This window comes from Mugil cephalus, chromosome 19 (genome assembly GCF_022458985.1).
Source record: "Mugil cephalus isolate CIBA_MC_2020 chromosome 19, CIBA_Mcephalus_1.1, whole genome shotgun sequence".
Taxonomy (NCBI): Eukaryota; Metazoa; Chordata; class Actinopteri; order Mugiliformes; family Mugilidae; genus Mugil; species Mugil cephalus.
The window spans coordinates 21,100,263-21,124,673 of NC_061788.1; the positions used below are offsets into that span (position 1 = coordinate 21,100,263).

The 24,411-nt window shown below is 40.5% G+C and overlaps 1 protein-coding gene across 4 annotated transcripts in view; it reads right to left on the bottom strand.

Annotated features, from left to right (window-relative positions):
• The window catches only part of shroom3 (shroom family member 3), a 61,361-nt gene that overhangs the window by 20,108 nt on the left and 16,842 nt on the right, over window positions 1–24,411 (bottom strand). For 3 of the 4 annotated variants that reach the window (XM_047569805.1, XM_047569804.1, XM_047569806.1), the window contains exons 3-5: window positions 17,973–18,143; window positions 3,104–3,229; window positions 785–1,003 (exon numbers count right to left, since the gene is read on the bottom strand). In XM_047569805.1, coding sequence (XP_047425761.1) covers window positions 785–1,003; window positions 3,104–3,229; window positions 17,973–18,143 — 516 coding nt within the window. Of the gene's footprint in view, window positions 1–784; window positions 1,004–3,103; window positions 3,230–9,439; window positions 10,388–17,972; window positions 18,144–24,411 lie in introns of those variants that run through there. The other variant, XM_047569807.1, reaches the window with a different exon arrangement.

The following is a 24,411-nucleotide window of genomic DNA, read 5'->3' on the forward strand; positions in this document are numbered from 1 at the left end:
AGGCAGGATATGGAGGAAGGAAAAGACTTTAGGGCAGGCGATGTTATCAAAGAGCTAAGTGAGTTGTTGTTGAGCTGTGTGTATTAAATTGAAGTTATTTTCCATGGTTCAGGAATAAGACCACGCCCCATATCATTCTACTTCCTGCTCTTACCCAGCTATAAAGGTGTGTCCTAACCCACTCTCTCCTTATTCATCTCAGTTTCCCCATCCTCCCCATCCCTCTTTTCCTTTGGTCCTCTTCCATCTATTCCTCTTCCTCTTACTACAGGAACCAGGGGACAAGGATGTGAAGCTTCCTAAACTGTGCCCCAACCTCTCACTCTGCCTTTTCCTCTACCAACATCCGTCTACATATCCCGCCTCCTTCCTGTTTTTCCTACAACTCTTATCATTCCATCCCCTCCAACCCTTCCTTCTCATTCATCTCTGTCGACCTTTCTCATTAAAACACTTCAGTCCTTCTCATTCGCCCCCTTCGACCTTATCCCTTCATCCATTTCCTTCATGCCCCGTCTACCAAAAAAACGTCTTTGCATCAATGAAGGTGTGGCCTTTGTTACAGAACTGCTCACTATCAGATCTATAGTTTGTGCTATGTTTTGTATTGTGTACTGTAAAGTCATTCCCACATTTTTTATTCCATACTATCAATAGACAATACAAATAGTATATCGAATTTTGGAACAGTTTGGAGTTCAGACTGAGCTACGCTCGAAGTTTCCACCTTTCCTGTACTTCTTCAAAGGTCAAACTGTCATGTAAACAATATATTTGTTTGAACCTGGCAGAGGACAGCTGATGGCAAGAGGAATAGGCTGGGTAGGATCCACCGTGGCCATGGTGGCCCAGTGTGAGCTGGTGCTGGGCTCCGGAGTGGAGATGGGAGGACTGGGGATGGTCCAGGCTCTCCATGCTGCCCCTAGAGCTGTACTGGTCAGGACTTTTCCTCAGGTAGCCCCCGCCAGAGTCAAACCCACCGGACAGGTCGGTGGTTGAGGCACTGAGAGAAACAGACAAAGAGAGAGGGAGAGTTAAGGGTAGAAGTTATTTTGTGTTTGCTCTTGTGTGCTTTTATTCAATGTTACGCTCTTTGTGCCATTGGAACTGTTACGTAAAAGTGACTCAAGATCTCATTCCGACAGGAGACAGATAAGTAAAACTGGCGGAACATTTAGGTAGTGAGGCGCACGTCTTTTCAACTGCTGGCTGTAAAGCTGGTGCTCTCCGGCTGAATGTGCTGCTACCTCACACTGAAATGCTGACTGGAATGTAAATGCGCGTGTGTCTACGTCACAGTTTGACCCACCAAGCCTTTCAACCGAACACAATGCAATTACTGCTCTGGGAAAGAGGACAGTGTTTGTCTTTATTTCTCATTTTCTGTGTCACTAACTTCTGTGAGGCCAACATTTGTTTTAGAGTGTGTCTCTCTCTGTCAGCTGAATTTGACTTTCTGTCTCTGGCCTCTGTCTCCTAATCCCACTTCTGTTAAAGCCGGGCTGCAAAAATGTTCCGACGGAACATTTGTACACGTCTAACAGGACTTAGTGAACGCTCGCGTGTGCGTGTATGGGTGGTTGGCCGGTGGGTGTTGCTATGGGAGACCCAGAGGTGAGGGGGAGGGGCATCAGGAATGCCCCTCTCTACAGGCAACGACGTCAATGGCCTGTCCTTTACTCTCCCTGTCTCATACACACACACATTATGTCAGCTTGCAGTGTGATAATGTCTGCAGCAATGACTTCAGCTAGCAGGAACTCTGTCTGATCTGAGACCTCAGATCTGAATCGTGAAAGCCTCGACACTAATGTCAACACCATTTGCCACGAATGTTTGTCACTTTGCCAAGTGACCTTCAGTTCTTTTCCAAAATGCATTTACTTACTAATCGTATCCTCCTTTCCTTCACAAAAGAACAATTTCTTCTTTTAAGAAATAAATAATAATTATGAGGTGTCCTCATTACTCCAAAGGGTTATTCAGATGGTTCCACATTTCTTTTTAAAACTGCCCCAAAATGTCTACATCTACCTCCAACAACATTCCTCAATTTACCAAAATGTCTTTAATTAAAAAGTTGGACGATTTTACTTTGTAAAATATCCACAATAATATCACGATAATATCTGCCCAATGCCCCTCACCAAAATAACATTTCAAAATGTCCTCATGGGCCAAGAATGTGCCCAAAGTTGTCCTCATTCTTGAGGCATTCTTTACCTAGTCCTCCAGGTTACAAGTCCTCAAAAATATTAATACTATACAGTATACAAGATCATCAAGTTTATTTCCCATTTAAACAAGTCTCAACATGTATATTTTGACACTCACTAATCATTATATACATATGACCAACTGATCAACCCGTCAGCAATTGTTAGGCACAAATAAACACACAAATGTCTGGGGTTGCTGGAGGTGAAAACAAATGATAACCGCATGTAGAAAGATGAGGATGGAAACACAGTCAAAGGTCAACTCATGTGTGAGACGGACAGACATAGTCGCCTCATCACATCTTAATGATCTGCTTCTTACTGATCAGGGTTCAAACCAGTAAATATTGTGATGGGTACCAGAACTACTTTGCCGCTTAAGGGAAACAACCTTCTTGAACAGCTCACAACAACGAACAAAGCTCACCTGTCCTGTGTCTGTGTGTTATCAGTATAGACTGGTGTGTGTTGTCTTGGATAAGACACACAGACATTATATGACTGTCTGGAAGCATGAACTTTGACCCCCAGAGTGACTGAGTGATAGTAGTGCTCTATAAACCTAAAATACACACTTTTCCTCAGGGAGTCTAGACAGTTGCCGTGTTGGAGAAGGTCAGAAGGGTACAGACTACCAGTGAGACTTTTATGGAAAAAGTGACTATGCTTTAGAGGATGTCTGGAAGGACGTTCCTTGGTTAACCTGCTGCCTGTAACTTGGTTGTACAGTTGGTGAGCTGTAGCTGAAACAGATTCTACCTCACTGACTGACTGACTGGACCCGTCAACACCACAGATTGACCCAAGATAATGATCTTGAGCAGACCCCAGAAACATGTCGAAATAATTATTAGCTGATCTAATCTTTGCTCTGCTGGACTGACCTTGCATGGTAGTTGTGGTGCCAGGAGCTGCTCAAGGTGTCCATCGCTCCCGGGTCCTGCTCCTGCTGACCATCACCGAGCTTCGTCGAATGCCACGAATGAGGACGAGACGCCGGCTCACTTCGTCTGTGGTGGTAAAACACGGAGACGGATTTAGTTTATCAGTGCATTGGACATCTTGGCAACACACTCGGGCAAAGGCTGTGACAAATTATATGCAAGAAGAAGAGAGATTTAACACTCTTTGTGGGACACCATTAAGAAACCTGTCGTATAATCGTATCACATCAAACAACACCCAAGAAGAAGACATTCTTTTCTCTATTCTTAGGTTCATTTTGATTTTGTTTTCAGGACCACGTTGCTGCGAATTTGCAACTTTCTTAATATTTTTAAATTATGATGTACACAAAATGCTACTGCGTAAACCTGAAAACCATATAATAATGCAACTACTCAAGATAGATAAAGTATCTAATGTAATCTAACCTAACCTAACCTAATCTCCAATCATGTTTAGATCGTGTCATTATTTGACTTGTTATGTGTTTGAAATTGGCACAGTTATGGACACCCATATCTCTGATGATGTACTTTGCAGTAGGCTATAGTAGTTGTTTTTAAGAGTGTTCTTGGGGACCATGAATGTGGTGGAATTTTTCCTTCTTTCGGGCAACGTTTTCACAGGTCCCAAACAGGACACTTAGAAGTAAGCAGTGGTTCATCATCTGCCACAGTTAATGCCATAAAGATACTAGAGCCACTGTGTCCCCGTGGGAAGACCAAAGAACAGGCTTGTCTTGATATAGAACACGCTGGACAGAACGAGGTTCAGTGGCACTCATCTGACATAACGTTATGACTACTTTCCTTTTCTAGTGAATTTGGAAGCCAGGTCCACACCTTCTTCCTGTTTTTTGAGTTGTTCCTCGCCTGCTGCATCCTGGCTGCTGCCATCAAGGAGTGTCATTGCTATGGGGTGGGGGTGCCTGGTCTGGTCTAGGTGGGTTACATAAGTATCATGCACATGAATGCCAAGTCCAAAAGTTTCCCAGGACAGAACACTGAATTGTCATAAGATAGTCAGTGTTATTACTCATCCTGTAAGTGGTTTTAATGTTGTGGCTAATCTCTTTTGTCTGTGATACTGAGCTAAAACTAGAAAAATATTTGCATCACGAACAGGATTGTAAAAAAACTGTGATAGGTGAGTGTGGTGATTTCAATTGGGCCTGACTTGGACCTGAATTTCTACAGTTTGGTAGAGAACAAACAAAAACTGGTGAGTTTGTAGGTGAAGGAAACCCCTTACGAGGCACTGAGGAAATTGTGGCATACGAGTGGTAATGAATGAAAAGCGATGTGAAGTTACGGTGTCTAATGAAAAAAGTGCTCATTTTGCTGTATATCAAGGTAATGGCACGTGTTTAACAGAAGGTATGTGGTCATGTAAAGTGTTAACCCAACCCAGAAAAACTGTTAGCAACATTGTTCACCAACATTTACTTTCTAATTTCTACTGCTCAATCTTATAGAAACCAAGGTGCACGAATATGTTGAGAAACAAACGTCTGAACAGCCATGGGATGTTGTTTTTGCAGACCATCCCACAGCTACTCACTCTACATTCTTACTTATCACGAAAAAACCCTGGAAACAAAAAGGTTCATGGACGTGGTAATAAAAGCTCCAAATACAATTAGCCACCCAGATGCATATCAGAATTGGTGTACACAGGTGTCCACTGTTTATAGCTGTCAGGTGCCAAATGCAAAGCAACTGATAATTCTGTGTAAAGAAATTTCCAAGAAACTAGAGAAGATGGCCAATAGTGTAGAAAGTAAACAGTAATCCAAAGCATTATGTAATGTTCACAGGCACATTGTCAAATGTTGACAAAGATGTAGTGAACTTTTGTTAGACGTGTAATGAAACTAGAAGATAAGGGTCTCATTGCAGTTCGAAATTTAAATCCACATACACAACTTAATACCAGAAAAATGTTCTATCTTCTATGATTGTATCATCACATTTCGGTAGACCACAGAGGAAATGGATCAGAACAATAACATGAATTACAATCAGCAAGTTATCTTGCTGAAAATCCATCTTAATTAGTTAGCATTAATGGTACTTTTAGGTAAATTACATGACTGAGTTTTTTCTGTTATGAGAATGATTGTTAATGTGGTGAGTGTGAGGGGACGGGGATAAGAGGGCAGTTTTGAGAGACTGTGAAATCTAATTTGATGAAAAGTAAAGTAAGTGGGAAAATGGAGTTAGTAAGTAAGGGTGAGTGTTGTTAGATGGAATCGGATTTGAAGAAATAGAGGTCATTCTTTTTGGACATTTCAACATATTTGGGTTCCTGCTTTCTTAACTTTCGCTGTTTCTTTTAACTGTGATCCCATCATGTTTAATCCGCACATGGCAGAAACAGACTGACATCATCCAAGTGTCCTGACTTCAACTCTGTCAGAGCTACAAGAAATATTGCCAGATTCTACCCACAATTCCCAGTTGGGCAAAGTCTATACCAGTCCACACTAGCTAGGGACAGTATGCATGGCTAGTTGGGATAAAAATCTGTTAGTGTATGAGGGGAACCGACCAGACCTGACCCCAGTCACAGTTAATCACACATGTTTAATCTACAAAATCAGGTAGTTTGAACTAAAAGACCAAACTGCAAACCAGTGCTGCCAACAATAAATGAAAAAAGAGAGGCAGGGACATAGGAACTAGCACCATAAGACATAGAGTATAAGACATTATTCCATAAGAAGTAGCTTGAATTTTCACAAAACGATGGTGAAGGGATGAATATGGCGAGTGGTGACAAAGCGAACCTGGACCACAGAAATTAGAGGAGAGATTAATCGAGTTGTGGCATGAGTATGAGTACCTATATAATGTTGGTTGCAGGACGCCCCAACGATCCCCCACCAGGCAGTGTGTGTCATCCTCAGTCTTTCAGTCATCAAACAAAAATCTGCTGAAGCCAGTCTGCTAGTGTGTGCGCCTAGTCTTTTCAAAATCTGTAAAGACTGTCGGTCGCGTGGTATGTTCCTAGCTTTAGTGTCTTGTTTTGACTGGAGATTGGAACCTACTGATAGACCTACATGAGTGGGCAATTTCACTCCCACAACATGCAAGAAGAACAACATAGAATCGGACTAGATGAAGAACCATATACTGCACTCATCATCACTCAGCCGTGGTCACAAGACTACAAAAAGAACAACACGTTTGTTGTCTTGGCCAAATTAATGGTCTATGTGCTTGTAATCAACCACTGGTGATGGACCCTCATGTATCTTACACTAGCCCTGTGTGTATTATCCTCACTGTCTGAAATGAGCTTTTTAGCTTCGAGCTCTTGAAGGCGCCTCTCACTTTCTTCCTATCAAGTGTGGATATTGTGAAAGGAAACATATCATTCTTTATTAAAAATGACAATCCAGTAAATAAACCGGGGATTTTTTTTATATAGGTGAGAACTTTTACAGAGTCTGGTTGCTGATGTGTCAAATGTCTCTGAGATGCAACCCCTTACTGTAGCTCTCATAGTAGGTGCTGACAATTAAGTTCTGAAGACTTTTCTACAGAAAGCTGCATAAAAGCCAACACTTGCAGCAGTGATTTCTGTTTTCATAAACTGTTTGTTCCCTTTCATCCTGCACAGATCTGCTTTCACAAAACCATTTGATGTCTCAAACTGCTGCAGGGTCTCAGCCACTGAACAGAGTTTATTATCAGAGCTGGAAACTAAAACCAATCGTTTCAGCATTAACTAATACACTGAGTCCTCCTACAGACACAGAGAGCTGACTCAGTTTCTGCCTGTCTGCCTCTGCCTTCCTTCCTTTAAAAAATAAAACTTTCAACTTTAGTCTTGTAAACTCAGGCCTGCTAATTAATATAATAAACTGGATAACTATTAGGCCAATCTGAGAGCAACCTGCTCGTAACTAGTTTCACAGTCATCAGAAAACAGTCATTTCATTCTTTCATTCCTAGTAACAATCTACCAAAGTACACAAAGTAGACGGAGGACATTATTGCACTTTATGCAGTTTTTCCAGTGACAATTTCCACTAGGTGGTTCCACTTTGAGGTTTTTCTTAAAAATTAAACACAACTCATCGTGTTCCAAGTTTTGACATTTGCAGGAAGTGTCACGTTTCAATAATGTTAACAGAAAAAAATGAATGGAAATGCATGTGGGATTAATTAGCGAATGATAGCCTTTAGTCGAATCTACTGTATCCACTGTACATTACACATACATGTACTGTATATATTACTGACTTCCAATGGGGATGTGTTTATCATGTTCATGAGAAAAGTCCATATCTTGAACTTGGAAGTGGAAATTTTCAAAAAGGTCAGACTTCCCAAGTTGCGACAAGTTGATGAATGTTGTAATTCAGTTGTAGTCAGTTTTCTTCATAATTTTATAATATACCTTATATATATAGGGTAACACACCCTACACAGACTAGCGCTGTAGACTCATGGAGCTCCCAAGAAATGTAACGCTTATGGTTTATGACTAACTGATTGTTTTACACTGAGGAAAGGTGTGATACAAAAATTATTTATTTCAGCAAAAGTTTCAGTTACTGTTGTTGCAGTTAAGTGAAGTATAAGGGTGATATTTCCAATGACCTCATCTTTTCATTAGGTCTTTCTTGGAAACTAATCACCAGTCGTTTAATAACCATTGTCAAATTTAAACAATGGTTCAGTTCCATCAAGTCAAATTAGCTCACCAGTATTAAAGTGTAGTTACTTCTGATGTCTATTTACCATCCATAATGTCTGCTGTGAGAAAAGTGTAATGTATAAAAAGACTGTCAAATCTCTTTTCCGCACCACATCCTATTGATTTTTTTGTGCTCTCACAATTCCCAGCACCCTTTATCTAACACAATTAATTTTTGTATCTCTGATACGGTACATAGAAAAGTAAGGTAAATAATTGGCTATAAAATGGTGACGTTATTTCAGGGATAAAGTTGTGTGTTTTTGTTTATTGTGGTAATCTTTATGACATCACCAGCACTATATTTTGGATGTGTTATCCAACCAGTTCTGATAACAGAAAACGTTGACTTGCATGCCAGTTACAATAATCTTCCCCTGATCCTCATCATATTTGACATGTCCTGCTGCTCTGTATTTATTCACACAGATAAACAGGAAACGATCGTATCTGACTAAGTAGGAGACAGAGACATGAAAGCCTACATGTCTCTGAACCACAGGAACCTGGGTAATGACAGGACGTGGCTGGAATACCTCAACACTTTATCATTGCTGTTGCACTTGAACAGATATTGACCTCCTCTGTTGGCTCTGGGGGGACGGGCTAACGGTCTAGACTACAGTACGGTTTATTTTATTTTGGGTTTCAAAGTGTGATTCTTAAATCTTATTTGTCTTCACTTGCCACATCCATCACATTCATCAAGATCATGTAAAATTCAAAGTGTATCTGTGAAGGTTCTTGGTCATGGTACATCCAAAAACATTCAACAACCTTGCTGTCACGTATGTAGATCCTCAAGGTTGTGCCAAAGTCAGGTCTTAGTTATAAATGTCACGTCAGAGTTCCCGGAGTTCATTTTTAAGCCATTGACATCACGTCCGCTTTACCAATGCTATGTCAAAGTTAGAAAGTTAGTTAGAAAGTGTCCAAAGTCATATCCAAGTTCTACTTGTATCTCATGTCAAACCTATCAAGGCTATGTTCATGTCAAAGAATGCATATCCAAGTCACAGATGTCGTGTCTGAGGACACAAGGCCTAGTCAGTTAACAAATCTCATGTGACAAAGGTTTTGTCCAACTCATAGATGTCATTCACACTTCATGTTAACTGAATATCAAACAGGTCATACACTTACTCAGTTCATCCTGAATATTCAGATCTCACCAGCCACCAGAAATGGAGGGATCTCCAACATCATTTGTTGCTAAAATGCTAGTTTTAACTATGACAGTGATTCCTTCATATTAACTCCCTCACTGCTTCGTATTCTTACAAACATATGACATTTGCACTATTGTTTAATTGTTTTAAATGCTACTTTTTTTCTCCTCATCGTACCAATTACATTCATTTCCCTGGTATTGTGTACTTTTATTGTATATATTGTATTTTATTGTGTATAGCTTTTTTTTTTTTTTTATCTTGCTGCTACTGAAAACCACTGAGCAAACAAACATAGCTTGCATAAGTGTTTCTATAACAACTTAAAAACCTGAAATCTGGCCTCTTTTTACGAACTGTTCTTGTCTCGCTGTGTAATGTACTCATGGCCTGTTTTACCTGGAGGTGAACCTGAGGACTTTGGAGATGAGGCCGGTTGCCAGGCTGTTGACGCTGGCCTCAGACGGTGACCGACACAGAGCTCCTTCAGACCGTCCCAGCTCTGTTTTCTTTTGCTTCTTCCTTAGCTTCCTGCGGTAGAACACTTCCAATAGCTCCATGACTTTTATTTAGACTCCACTTGATTGAAGCCTCTTCTTTCTACTTAGCCCTTGTCCTATTTTCTAATATTTTCTACTTTTAGAGAGTCACGCCAAGTTCCATTCCCCACACTTTACTCCTCGTTCCTCTGGCTCCTTTGTCTTGTTCCTAACTTCCACTAAGTCAACAATGGTCCACCTAACTTGTAGCTTACATACTTAGAAAAACTTTCAAAGCGGATTGTCCCATATTAAACACAAACGCGATGCAACTGTTGAAACCAGCCTTTTTCTTACGTTTATCCACTCCTCTTTTCCATCAGTAAAATAGTCCCACGTCTACCAATCTTGCCTTTGCCACCCTCAGATCTCTCTCTTTGTTGCAGCTCCAGGACGAGGCTGGCAGGTTGGATTGAGTCGTGCAGCACTGGCCCCCGATCCCCAGCTCGTTAAGCAAATGAAGCAATTAAGCATCATTAGGCCACCGTACGATAAAAGCATGAAGTAAACATCCTCGGCAAAGCTCGGACTGAACGTTAGCTGTTGATGTGGCGCGTGAGTGAGAGACACCGGGAGTCTAAGGAGAGAGGGAGCGAGAGAGAGATAGAGGAGGGATGAAAAGGGGGAGGAAGGCTGAGAAATAGCGAGACAGAATGAGTGGCAAGAAAGGGAGGGAGGATGGAGGGAGATAAGTTGGGTTGGATCGTTAGGGTGGAGATACTGAGGAATGAAGCAATGTAAGTACTGATAAAGAGATGGCAGAAAGAGGGGAAATAGTGACAGATAATGAAAGGGAGGATGAAAAAATGTAGGATGAGAGAGAGAAGTTCTCTGTTTTACACTCCTGGTTTGAAAATAAAATTTAGAGTGACTTCAGTAAGTATAAAAGAAGCAGTGACAAGGCGAAAAGGTGAGAGAGGAAAAAGAGGAGGAGAGGAATAGTGAGGAGGAGGAGGAAGAGGAGGAAGCGGGAGGAAGAAGAGGGAGGACAGATAAACAGAAGCACGTCGCTGCTGAAAACAGTGGATTATTGAGCTCGCTGCAGCAGAGATGAATTCTGAAGCCTCGGGGAGAAAGACATCTCATGATGCAGCATGTGGTTCGACAGTAAACAATGAACTGATTATTATTGACTGTTAGATTACCAGAAGGACTTAAGTCCAAAACACTAGGAGATATAAGGGCTAGGAATCAGAGTTAAGCAAATTAGCAGATACACTGAAAACAATATTAGATAAGTGAGATATTAGTTATCGAGTGATTATCTGACCAGTAATATTAATTGAAAACTGATACTAACTCTCATTGGCATATCAGTCTCTTTATATTAGTTTAGCCGAGACTAATACACCAGTCAGCCACAACATTATGACCACTGACAGGTGAAGTGAATAACTTTGACCATCTTGTGACAGTATAATGTTCTGCTCGGAAACTTTTGGACCTGGCATTCATTCATGAGGATGTTACTTAGACATGTAGCACCCACCTACAGGCCTTACTTCTCAGTAAAACAAATCAAATTTAAAGCATTTCAGTATTTACATGATACACAACTAGTGTATCATGTAAATACATTATAAAATTAATAGTTCATTTTCATTAATCTGAATATATATGCTGTCACCCAATACTTTCCAGAAGATTAAAGCTAGGTAATGTAGCACACACAAATAAGTTAAGAACAAACCCAGGTAAATTCAAGTTGCACAAGATTGTGCATCAATGATCATCTATATTGCTACTGTGTGCTCTGACAGACATTTTAGCTGTGCAATTCATTTATCGATCCATTTATTTGTTTTTAAGATATTCATAATTGTATGTTTTAGAAAATTGAACAGTGGTAACATTCTTGGAAACATGAATATTTTTAATACACTAATTTTAATTTTCCATACTTTTCCACACCTGGAAATTTATAAAATCAAATTCCATACTTTTCCATACTTTCCATTCTTGTGTAGGAACTCAGCACCTAGACTAGACCAGACACCCCTACCCCCATAACAATCACACCCCTTGATGGCAAAAGTCATCCCCAGCAGGATGCAGCCTGACACACACAAAAACAGTTTAGAAACAACTCAAAAAAACATGAAGAACAGCACAAGGTGTTAACCTGCTCTAGATCCAAAACTGATTGTATTGTATGTCACTAAGCATATTGAATTGCCAACATTACATGTCAAAGCGCTGTTTAAGAGCAGCGCCACAGACGTAGTGGTAGTTTATGATAAAAGAGTGAAAATTTTAGATATTAGTTATATTTAAGTAACACACCAAACTACAGAGAAACATAAACATCACACCCTTAAACCACAGGCAGGAATTTGCTGCATTTTAAATATGAAGGCATTCGGCTGATTGATGAGGTAATTCCTCTACTGCAGGGCCTTGAGACTGGGTTCCTGTGAGTTGGGAATATCCTGGAAATATCATCAGAGATCACAGCGAGAACTGGATAATATTATGTGAGGAAAACTGTTTCCCCCTGTAATGACATCAAGGCTAAACTACAAAAGATTTGCTTTGGAAAAAAAATACTTACTTTCCTACACTTTTACGATATATATATATAACACTGCAGCCATTCTTAAACCTCCAGACAATACCCCAGTTTTAGGATCAGCTGTTATATGTCTTTGGTATGTATAAAACCAAACTTCAAACACATTTCAAGTCAACCACACAGCACCCTGTTTGATTAACTCAAATAGAGAACGGCAACACTGACTCCACCCAGCTTACCTAAATATATTTTGGGACTTCTCTCTTTTGCATGTCAGGTGGACAATAAATTGTAACAAAAAGTCTCTAAGCTAACGAAACCAACAAGCTGCAAAACCATCAAATTTAACTAGAACAATGTTACCATCATCAGCATCAGTCAGAAGCACTGTCGTCATGGTGGGTTTGCAAGATTTGAACTCAATATTCAGCAAAGCTCAGCTGACTCCAGAATAAATTAGCAAGTTAACGGCTTAAATATGGAGATAGAACACATGCACACAGAGACAGTGTTCTTATTTAAAAACACTGCAAACAAACACTGAAAAAATAGAAAGCGTTTGCAACTCAAACTGTCTTCTGTGCATCTGTGTGTAGGGCGTGTCTTTCTGAACATAGGCCTTATCTGTTGCCGTGGGAAACTGCTCAGGGCCACAATAATCATCCTTCTGATCTGCTTGGAAACTAAAATTGGAGCGAGGGAGAGAGGTGGGCAAAAGCGTGGATCCAAGCGACAAACAATAGCTGTGTGCGTGTATTTTAAGTATGTTAAAACATACTTGTAAAATGATGATTAATAGTTTGTATTTATTTAGGGTGTGTCAAAATTAGCAAAATATGCATGTGTGTGTGTGTGTGTTTAATATCTACCAGCATTTATTTGGCTTCACCTTTGAGGAGCTGTTCCATGTTTGTCTTTACACAGAGTGTCTGATCAACACTGTTTTTTATTTTATCAGCTAACTTCCTCAGTTTAGAAAGGAGGGAAAGGAGAGAATATACCAATACACCGACCCTCCGAGACCATGAGTGTTGACTCTGACTGATGAGACAACATTCACCGACCCCTACACTCTCACTCACTGGATGGACGATTTGATCAAAGGACGACACAGTCTGGTCTGTCTTTATCAAGTGAAGCCTCTTCAACAAAGATATTACAAGAAGTAAGAGGAGCCACTGTGGAGAGTAACAGTAAATGCAACTTCTGCTTGGACACCTTGGTTAGCATTAGCATTAACGTGTAACAAGAATCCCCTAAATAAGCATTAACTTCATGTAATTTGTTCATCCATCCAATGAGTGATGGACGATTTGACGGGACTGCCCACCATGCAATGGTCAGACATTTACATGGACCTAACTGGGAAACCCAGCATCTACATGAAAGAAAAGTTGAAAGCAAACAAACCTATAACCATGTCTTAAATGGACATGGGCAAGAACTGCAACAGAAGAATTTGAACGATGACTTTTGTCCATACGAACACAGAGAGGCTGTCTGTATCAACTGAAGCCTTTCAAACAAAGATATTACAAGAGGTAAGTGGAACCACTGCGGAGGATAACGTAGCATATGCAACTTCTACTTGGACACCCATGAAACACGTAACTAGTGTTATTTCATTCACCTTTAAGACCAGTGGCTCAAGGATCTCAGGACTACTAGAAACTAATGAAATATCCTCAAGACCTCCCCAAACGTAGCCTCCTCTCTCTCTAGATTTAAGTAGCTGCTGCTCTTCAATTGGCTGTCAGGTGTCTGTTTGACACCTTAAAAATCTGTTTAGCCAGCAGTCTAACTACTTAGCTTCAGGCTCCATTAGCAGTTAACAGACAGGTGACCAACCTGAACAAGGATAAATTGGTCACAATGTAAACAGCACTCACCACCAAAAATCAAAACATGGCATTAAATCCTTAAAATGATTGATTGGTTAATACAGAGGGACTGAGCAGACCACACTGTTTGGCTTTGAATTGTGTGTGTGCAGCTATGTGATTATGTCGTTTTAGAAATATGTGATGATTCAACTATCGAAACATCTGAGGGAGGAAAAAGAAAGGAGTGGAAAGCAATCGAAAGGAGAGATGGGAGGAGAGGTGAAAGAGGGAGACAGAGAGAGAGAGCAAGTACAGTGTTACTAAGAAAGGAGAGGAAAAGAGAGGAGAGGGGGAAAGGACAACAAAGAAGAATATGAAAGAAGCAGTCATAGAAAGCCAGTGTGTTTATAAATTAGTCCGTCTGTCCTCTCCAGATTAACACCCAGCCTCATGGGGCTCTGATGGCCCACTTCCTGTTTGAGAACAACCAATAGGAGACTGGCAATGCCCCCCCTTCCACTTGGTGGTATCTGATAACCACCCAGGCCCCAGGGAATTGTGGGAGAATGGAGTCATTCTGCCTGTTTATCTCGCTGTATGAGGCCAACAGTATAGTACAATTTAATTACTCTGCAGTCACAATCACCTGAAAACATGTTGTTTCTTAAAGCCACAAAGACCGCGAGATGTAACTAAACTGCAGGAAACTTGCCGTGAGTCCTCAGCCCCTGTTTCACAATAAAAGCATATATCCTGAATGTGTGAGCTGGATGGGAGGTCTCATCATCTTACAAGGACAAACAGTGAAAACGTTTTGGAACATAGCAGACTTAAGCACAGGCTTGTCTGTAGTCACACTAGCACCCTCTTGAGATGTTCATTATACACACACACACACACACACACACACACACACACACACACACACACACACACACACAATGTTTCCTAGACCTGACCTCCATATTAGGATGAAACTAGTTCTAGCAAAGTGTCATTATTTATAGACTGTGTACGCGGAGACAGGGACAGAGAGAGAGACAGAGGAGGAGGAGGAGGAGGAGGAGGAGGAGAAGGAGGAGGAGGACAGATGTGTAGGTCCCAGGTAATTCATTCAAAACTCAGTTTTTCATGGCTCAATACCGTAACTTCTCTTTACTGTGAAGGTCAACGTCAGAAGGAGGAGCAGTACCACCACAGAGCAGTGTAAAATACCAGCAATATAAAACATTACTTTTATGTTTCACTGAAGTAGCTTTAATCAATAGTCTTATAAAAACAAAAGATCAACTGTGGTCGGAGTGGTTCCTTTACTGACAAAATTACAGAGAACAGATGCTAATGTCAATGACGATGTCAGTAAGTGCCTTGTGAACACAACTTATGCTAAAAAGCTGAAGCAGGAGTTGATGGAGAGTCAACAACACAGTGAAAGTTGAACTTCTTCTTCACCAGGTAAACAAACCCCAATCCAAATAAATAATAAAATCACTCTGTGTCAGCAAGATGCAAAATCATCAGCTGTTCATTAACCGTAATCAACTTGCAGGCTACTAAAATGCTGGGGGAAAAAAAGCAAGCAAGACAGAAAAAAAGTGAGCATTTGCACATTTTTTACTTTGCCTGGTTGACTGGACCTCTGCTCAGATTGAACGCTGGCAGAGCCAGTGCTGGTTACTTCCCCATCCATACATCCTTTGGGCGGGTTTTATGCGGTGATTAACAGAATAGTGACAGTGACAGAGTCACACCACACTGGATTCGTTTACGAAAAAAAAAAAAGACGGCTGTGAGAGATGCTGACAGTGAAAGTACAAGCAATGAACACGATTCATTTGTCCAGAACACCTAATGTCGCACACATTGTTGCTCTGATTGGTTGTAGGACTATGTAGTTGTGAGCAAGCGTATTTTTTTCTCTGTATCGGTTGAAACACACCCCGTAATAAAATCCAAATGGACTGTTACCTGACTCATGTCCTGATAAGATTAGACTAAAAGGACTGTTACACCAGGCTACAAGGAAACAGTAGCACAAAACTATTAGTGTTCAAAGTCAGTCATATCGGTCAGTTAATTAGATTTTTTTTTGTTGTTGTTTTTTTTACTACATAGCTCACGGTTCAGTTCAGTTACTGATGCATATTTCATCTCTAATATGTGGTTCTTATAAACTGTACAACGTCAGATGAACAATCTCTCAATGAGTTAAGGCTAGTAATAATGACAACTTATTTTAAAGACCATGCTGTGCAACAAACCTCTACACAGAGCTGTAATGCAGTGGGTGAAAATGCTTGACGGTGGTTACCGTGGCAACCCGACACAGCAGTTTGTTTTTCTGTTGATCTGAGTTTGACCTCAGTCACACATGCACAACAGGACATGGCAACATCTCCCACACACAAAGGAAGCACAGAAAGGACGTCCTAATGCCAGGGGTGAAGACCTCCTCAGCTGACAGCAGTAAACCTGTCACTGATTTGACATCATGTCCTGTTCTTTGGACTGACGTTCTGAACAACAAAGATTTATTAAGACTGGAAGGAAATATTTAGCAGGTACCGGACAGGAAATCCTACTCAGTCACACAGTGATAATAAACAAGCGAAACGTCAATCCAACTACCGAAAAAAACGTTCCTACTATGTTCTGAATGCACAGAAAGTCATTCATTCATTCATCCATTTATTTATTATCTATTATTCAGAGATCACAGGGGGTGCGCCTCTTTTCTTAAATACAAGTAAGGGGGGCTCCAAAAAACAACAAGTTGGTAACTATCCCAACTATGATGGGGTGAGGAGGAAGGAAAAACCCTGGACTGGTTGCCAGTCTCTCACAGGGTATACATGCTTGAGTAGAAGAGTAGCTACAAGAGTAGCTCTGAAGCTTCATCATACCTGGGTTCTGTAAAGCACCAGTAGACAACAATTTGTTTTAATAACACTTTTGAATCAAAATTAATCGGATAAAGAGAGAGATCTTAAGAAGATTAGCTCCTTTTGAAAAGGTAGTTGACCAGTAAAAGGATGTTTATGTGGCTGGATTTGATCACTGAGGTACTTACATTCATGATTTAGCATTCTCCTTCCTCTCATTAATTAATACTGCATGAGAAAATGGAGGGGTGTAAGAGCATGTGATTAACCCTCATGCATCAGTTTAATTTACTACCTTCTTGTGTCATTAAGGGCAAAAATGTCCACATCCAAAAATCTGCTATGAAAACATAGCTGATTAATATTTTTTTCTGCTTTTTTCTGCATAAATCTCTTAAACCACTTCAGCACTGTACACGACTACCAAAACAATCAATCTTCTTTAAGATTTTAATCCTTGGAATACCAGTTTAATTAGTTAAAGTCATTGTTGTCGTTATTTTTTTTTCATAAAGCTAATGTTGACTTGATTGAATTATTGTTTTTGCAGATTTAAAATTTACTGTCTTTTTGTGGCCTTAGTGGACAAAATCAGTTAAGATTTTACAGCATTTTTTTTGGACATGGACATTTTGTCTTAATGACTCAAGAGGGTAGTAAAGTTTTTTTCAAATTGTTCTGTTTTTTGTGTTTGTTTTTTTGTGTACAGTGCTAGAAAAAAATTGAACCACTTGCACTAACACAGCCAAAATGATGGCCATGTCAAGTGGAAAAATTTGCCCAAAATGGACAAAAATGCTCCTAATGATGCATTAGGGTACAGTCTGACTGTCAACATGTAACCATCTGATTCGCTATTAGCCAGGGCTCTGTATAGCAGCCCTGAGAACAGGCTAGGGTGATTGTGCTACTTGTGAACTCTCCCTCATTCTTGGAGGTTCTGTTACAGCTCGCGCTTCACTTTCAGAATTTACAGTGCTTTTTATATTATTCTATTTTTTCTCATTTATGTTAACTGTACCAACACCAAGACAAAGGACTTGAGCTATAAATACTGATTCTGACTTAACACCAGGAGAAACCCAAAGCCAAGTTATTATTGCTAAGAGTTGGATGACTTCTGTTTCAGGGATGGGCTCATTGAATGGTCAGCTGATGGAGGCTCTTGTCTCCTACCTGTTTTTGATGCGCAGTTGCACTGCTGAACATGATGGCCGGCTGTGACTGGATGACCGCCGTGTTTGTGGTGCCGGTGACAAAGAAAGAGGAGGAGGAGGAGGAGGTGGAATTGCAGGCAGAGAGGAAGGTGAGGGGAGAAACACCTCGATGTATTCAGTATCAAACACTCTGAGGAGAGAGGCAGAAGGAATATAGATCATTCTGATCATTTCAATTCAATTCAATTCAATTCAATTCAATTCAATTCAATTCAATTCAATTCAATTTTATTTATTTAGCGCCAATAACAATACAAATTGTCTCAAGATGTTTTACAAAAAAGGAATTACTCTTTGTCCTGTGAGATGGTGCTCACTTGATATACAGATTTTAATCATATGGTATGATAACACCCTAGAGATTGTGATTTCTTGATCCCTAACCCGAGCCATAACGAAGGAGGATAATAAACAATGAGGAGGAATGGAAGGTCTAGTCACGTCCTAATTAGCACTGTGATGTCTGAGTGATCAGTTTAATAGAATCATATAATATGGACTGAATATGGACTGAATGAATGAACAAATTATTTTCATTCTACATTGCTGGCTTTTTAACTTCTATCAGTACAACACTTGCTTTTCCTTTCACAATAAAAGCTTTCCAGGAAGTATGAATTTTGAGTTGCCATACAGCGCATTTCCACAATACACCTCAATCATGACCCGATTTTCTGGTCCTGACCAGATCTGGCTAATCTACAATCACCACACCTAGAGAATCACCTCATGACTGCCAACATAAACCAGAGCCGTTCAGGTTCGACAGGTTCGAACCAGACAGGCTACATGACAGTTCCCTACTCTGATGACATCGCACTCACGATTTAGGCATTTATCAATGTTTGCCACAATGGCCTAAAGAGCGCGCTCAGAAAGCTAAGGTCACTAGAGGCATTAACAAAGATGAGAAGGTCAAAGGTCAAATGCCACAAGTCTCCGGAACATGAACACTTCTTTGTTATTTGAACAAAGAGGACAAGACTTTTGGTTTTAGTAGCTGAGAATATACGAGCTGTGAATCACTTGTCCACACAAATTACACAGCCAGGTTGATTCAGATGACTGACCAGTGACTGGTCATTTGTTTATATGCACTTGGAGCAACATTCCAATATGTAGTTTCTGGTATCAGTTGAATCTGCATGAGGTTAAGGGACAAGGGATGTGGGGGGAGGGTGGTGGTGAATTATCCTAGCATAGGAAAGAATGGAAGGCGGGGGCAAACTGCTAGGTTCAGCAGAAGAGAAACCCCCACCTTCAACACATCAAAAACTGTCATGCTGCCCAAGTATTTAGTTAAAATAAAAATAAAAATGAAACATTTGAATGGCACAAATTTACTGATTGCTTGCCTGTTGGCAAACGATGAAAGAAAACATCCAGTGAAAGATTAGATTGCTATACCTTTTTGAATATGATACTACTTACAACTTTAATTACTTCAGTGATCATTGGAAATCAGTGCATCAGTGCGCATCTCACAAGCCACTACACTCATGCAGGATGGTATTTCACCCTCAACATTTCAGTTCACTCCACTTCAGTTTGGTGTTTCCTTCTGAGAAATGATGAGGTCACGTCATCATTTCTCATCATCATTCATCTATGTAGTCTCTTTCACCTCCAGTAACTTTGTATGTTTTTATAGGACATTTTTTTTTAGCATTTTCAACTTGTCATAGCTTGGAAAAGTACAGGGGACGTTGATAACGTGAATGGTGGCTTCATTCTATTCAGACGTTCCACTGAGTCATGACAGGGAGCCGCCATCAACAATACAAGTTTATTTCCATTTGGCATTGAAGTGTAAGTGATTCATATCTGGATGAAACATGATGATGAGATTTAAGATATTTTTGTTTCACGCAGGCCCCGAAAAACAGGCCAGGGTGGTCAAAAAGCTTACATAGATAATGCAACATAAACATTTCCTAGCACCTCTAAAGTGTCATCATAACAGTTCAACAAACCCACCTGTGATGAATATGAGCTTTGAGTAAGTGTATTAGCACTGAAGGTAACAAAAATAGCTTATATCAAAGACAGGTGGTCTAACATGTCCTAACACTTCTCCGCCAAATTGTGGGGAACTTTATTGCAGGGTCTTTAGCACCAGTTACAGCTTCAAGTCTCTAAAGCATTTAGACCCCTGGGTTTGGGCAGTTTATCCAGTTCTTCCCAACAAGTATCCTCTCAGATGTTCTATGGAGATTACGTCTTTGGCTAAACCACTCAAGAACAGAGACATTTCTTTCTCTACAGAGAACCATTACAAGTGAAAGCATAGAATCCAAAAATAGGATAGTTCAGAACCCATAGAGCCCTGGCAAAATAGAGAAGTGTGGTACCTATTATTCAGACCAATGTCAACATGGACATCTGGTGAATGGTGAACCGCTGTCTAGATCAGGTTTTCCTCAAGAACCTCTTGCTACATTCGTTCTCCCCTGAGTCCTTAACAGTCTTCTTGACCCTGCTACTGGGGACCTTCCATTAAGATCTGATCTGGGCAATCAAATCACATAAAAGTTGGTGGTGCTGAAAGATGCACAGCAGACAGCTTCATCTACATTTCATTGGTTTTCTTCTTCTTACTGATCATATTTCATTAATAGGAAAATGTTAAAAACTCAAAAATGTGACAAGAGTCATTTCCCTCGCTTACACGTGGTGTGTGACAGTAACAGTGACGTGCAGTTAGCCTTTTCATCAAAGTCACAGCAATTTCTTCCCTCCACCCAGAAAAGCAATTGAAATCTACGATTGTTGCAAACAGATAGATGAATGGTGAGCACAATACACAACTTACAAACACACACATACAGAGGGAAGCAGAAGACGCCCTGGGTTTTATTGTTAACTGAGGGCATTCCACAACAGAATACATACAGGAGAGACATCATAGCACTAATCTGTACCACACACACACACACACACACACACACACAGGTGCACAGATAGAGGCCCATTAAAGTGAAACCTGTCATGCTGGTCAGAGGAATGCGCGGCAGCCGCAAACACCCTGAAATAATCAGAACAGGAGGGACTGTTGTCACATTCCACTTTCCATCTCATTACATAGACATGTATGCACACACACACACACACACACACATACGTACAATTTAACTGAAGGGCATGACCTAAGACTGAACTTATCCAAACTGTTTACAGAGCTTTATCTAAAAAAACAACAACCACTAAATTCCGTAAACCGATAAGTCCGATATTACAAGCACTGACATCAGAAGAACATCAAAGTGTATCACCTGGATTATCACACAGCCCTGACTTCCCCCATCCATCACATTTGTGACCCAGAAAAGTTCTGGACCCACCCCCTTCAGAACTGATCACGTGCTGGCAAAGATCTGTGTGGCCAATGAGAGTAACAGCAGCTCCGTCATACATGTCACCTGAATGCATATGTAATAATAGTAACTTGTTTCCAACAAAAAGGGCTCTGGTTGGTTGAGCCTTTTTTCACCCTAAGATGAAATGTGTTACCAGACTGATATTCTGATATGAACTGAGTGTGGCCAAAACAGACTAAAAACTTTCTTGACCTCAGTTTTTTTCTTTCTCCTATGTCAGGATTTGACTTTCAAACAAAGCTAGAAGGTGTGTGCCTGAGACAAGCATTCACAATACGAACTCTACTGACAGAGAAATGAACAGCACAGGAACATATTGTGTAGGTACCCTAATTAATCCTATTTTCCTGTCTGGTGCCACAAAGAGCTTTTAGACACATCCATTAGAAGTATTAATGGGCCAGACTCTAACTGGATCCCTTGTCATAAATTGTTGTGCCATAGTTACAGCAAATTGAAACAACAATCTCCAAAGACATGACAAGAGAACCACTTTTTTATTTCCTGAAAGCTCGCCATGACTTTTGGATCCCAACACTTTTCAAAATATTGTCTCTGAAGCTAACGTGGGACTTGCTCACAGTCCAGTATCAGTGTTCTTTCCAGTGATGTGAGTGGGCCCACAAAGTCACTGAGCTCACAAATCCTTGTCCCCACAATGCTGTTAACACGCAGCACACACACAGGGGTTGCCTAGGAGACGGTGTTGAGGCGGTTCATCCCCGTAATGACTTCTTCCTCTTCTTTTTTGAGCAGAGAAACTCAAACATTCATTGAGCTCGATTACGTCAACCAACAACAAAAGAGCACAGAGACAGAGAGTCAGTGGAGATGAATGGAAGAAGACAAAGAGAGAGAGAGAGAGGCTGAGAGAACAGCGAAACACTTCCCAACGACTGCACAACTGTGATTAAAATTGCGTGCATTACTCAGCAGGTATTGAAAGTAATGAATGTAGAGAATCACAGCTCAATGCACCTTCTGACATGACAGCATACTTAAGCAGATATCAAAAGAAAAAATTACAACCTTGAATGAGCAGATACATACATAGTATATATTGGTGGTACACGTGGCTAGCTTTCTAAATCAAATGGCAGAATGTGTTCTTTGCTTTCTTTGATTCAGAATTATACAGTGTATTCTGATCTCATAACCCAGCATCGTCCTCCCACTGAAGGCAAACCCAAAGGTGTTTTGTGAAAGAGCTTTATTAACTATGACACAAATCCATAGCTGCGTCTTATCGTTAAGGGAGGGAACTCCAAAGCTCATGTGGAAGAACATTAGGTTTTTAAACAGAAGCTGTAAAATGAAATATTTGCACCTTAAAATGACAAACGTCCTCTAATGATTGAGTTGATTGGAGGAAAGGAGGTGAAATGATGTTGTCACAGGAGAAGAGCAGAGAAGACGTTGGGGTAGACGGTAGAAAGATTGGACTTGATGCTGTGGTTATGTTCATTCAGCAAAAACTGATCTTTTAACCATGACCATTAATAATTTTAACATTGCATTGTGACATCAAAATATACATCATTCAAGCATAACATTATGACCGCTGACAGAAGAAGTGGATCTTGTGACAATACAATGTTCTGCTGGGCAAGTTTTGGACCTGGTATTCATTCATGTGGATGTCACTTAGACATGTAGCACCCTAGACCAGAATAGACACCTCCACCCCATAGCAATGACACTTCTTGGTGGCTGCAGCCATTTTCAGCAGGAACAATTTAGGAACAACTTAAAAAAACATGAAGAACAGCACAAGGTGTTGACCTGGCCACCAAATTCACTAGATCCCAAACTGATCAAGTATCTGTGGGATGATCCACAGAGGCCACAGTTAGGCCCTGTTGAGACCTAGCATTAACAACAATCCTGGGGAATCCGATCACACACTGAGGACACATTTGAGACCGCATTTGAGAGATCCGATCTCTGACCACAATTGGTTGTGTGAATGCACTGTGTGTCTTGAGTCACATTAAATACCTCCTACTCAACAGGGGTGCTGCTGCGTCTGTGGGGCTTTGCCTCATTCATTCAAAATAAAACACGCAACTGCTGTTATAAATGATCACCAGACAAGGAAAAGGCACCGTAAGTGGTGTCTGTTAGTAATGAGAGCCTTTTAATATAGTAAGAATTAACATTTAATCATTTAAGTCATACATGAGTGTGATTCTGTCATTAAATAACCTATGAGCATGAAATTGATCATTGATGTGATCAAGCTGATGTGTACAGAGCAAAGTTAAGTGTATTAACTCGATCTCCGGTGTCTTTATTTACCTTTAATACCAGAGATTATGGTGTGTATAGTAGCTTCCAGGGGTGGAGTTATAATCAGAGTATTGTGCAAACCTAACAAAGATCAGGGCAGAGATCAATTAATACATGACACACACATCAAAAACAGCTCTGCACATGGTTCTGAAACAGCCGTAGTGATCCATTAGAGACAGCAGGTGTTAAAATATTCTACTGTGACACAAATGGTGTGGGAGTTTATTTAAATACAAAGTGCGAAACTGAGACTGGGCAGAGCGCTGGCTGGAGACGCATGTAGAAACGCATTTTGACGCCAGGTGTTAACAGAGGCAGTGAAAGCTGGCTACTAGTGATCAGATTGCCTAGGTCAGATATTTATGCACGGTCTGAAGGGGGCCTTAGTTGTGTCATATATATATATGCCACTATACTGTGAGTGTAGGGACACACCACCATGTGGTTGTTCAGGTTGGACGGCAACCTAAGACCCATTCATCCACCCCAACTACCTCCCAATGTGGACTTCTTGTGTCCCCCCAAATGATTCCCACAACCACTGGAAGACACTGTCACATGGCTTAACCAGATCAGTTAAATACTAATGTACAGAAAATATATCAGTGCGTTGTACATGCAGAAGAAATAAATGTTCATAACACCATCAGTTGGACAGAATAAGTAAGGAGGGACAGGTGTTATCGGTGTTATTTTTTTCACAGTCAGTTTTGCATTCTTCCTGCGTAA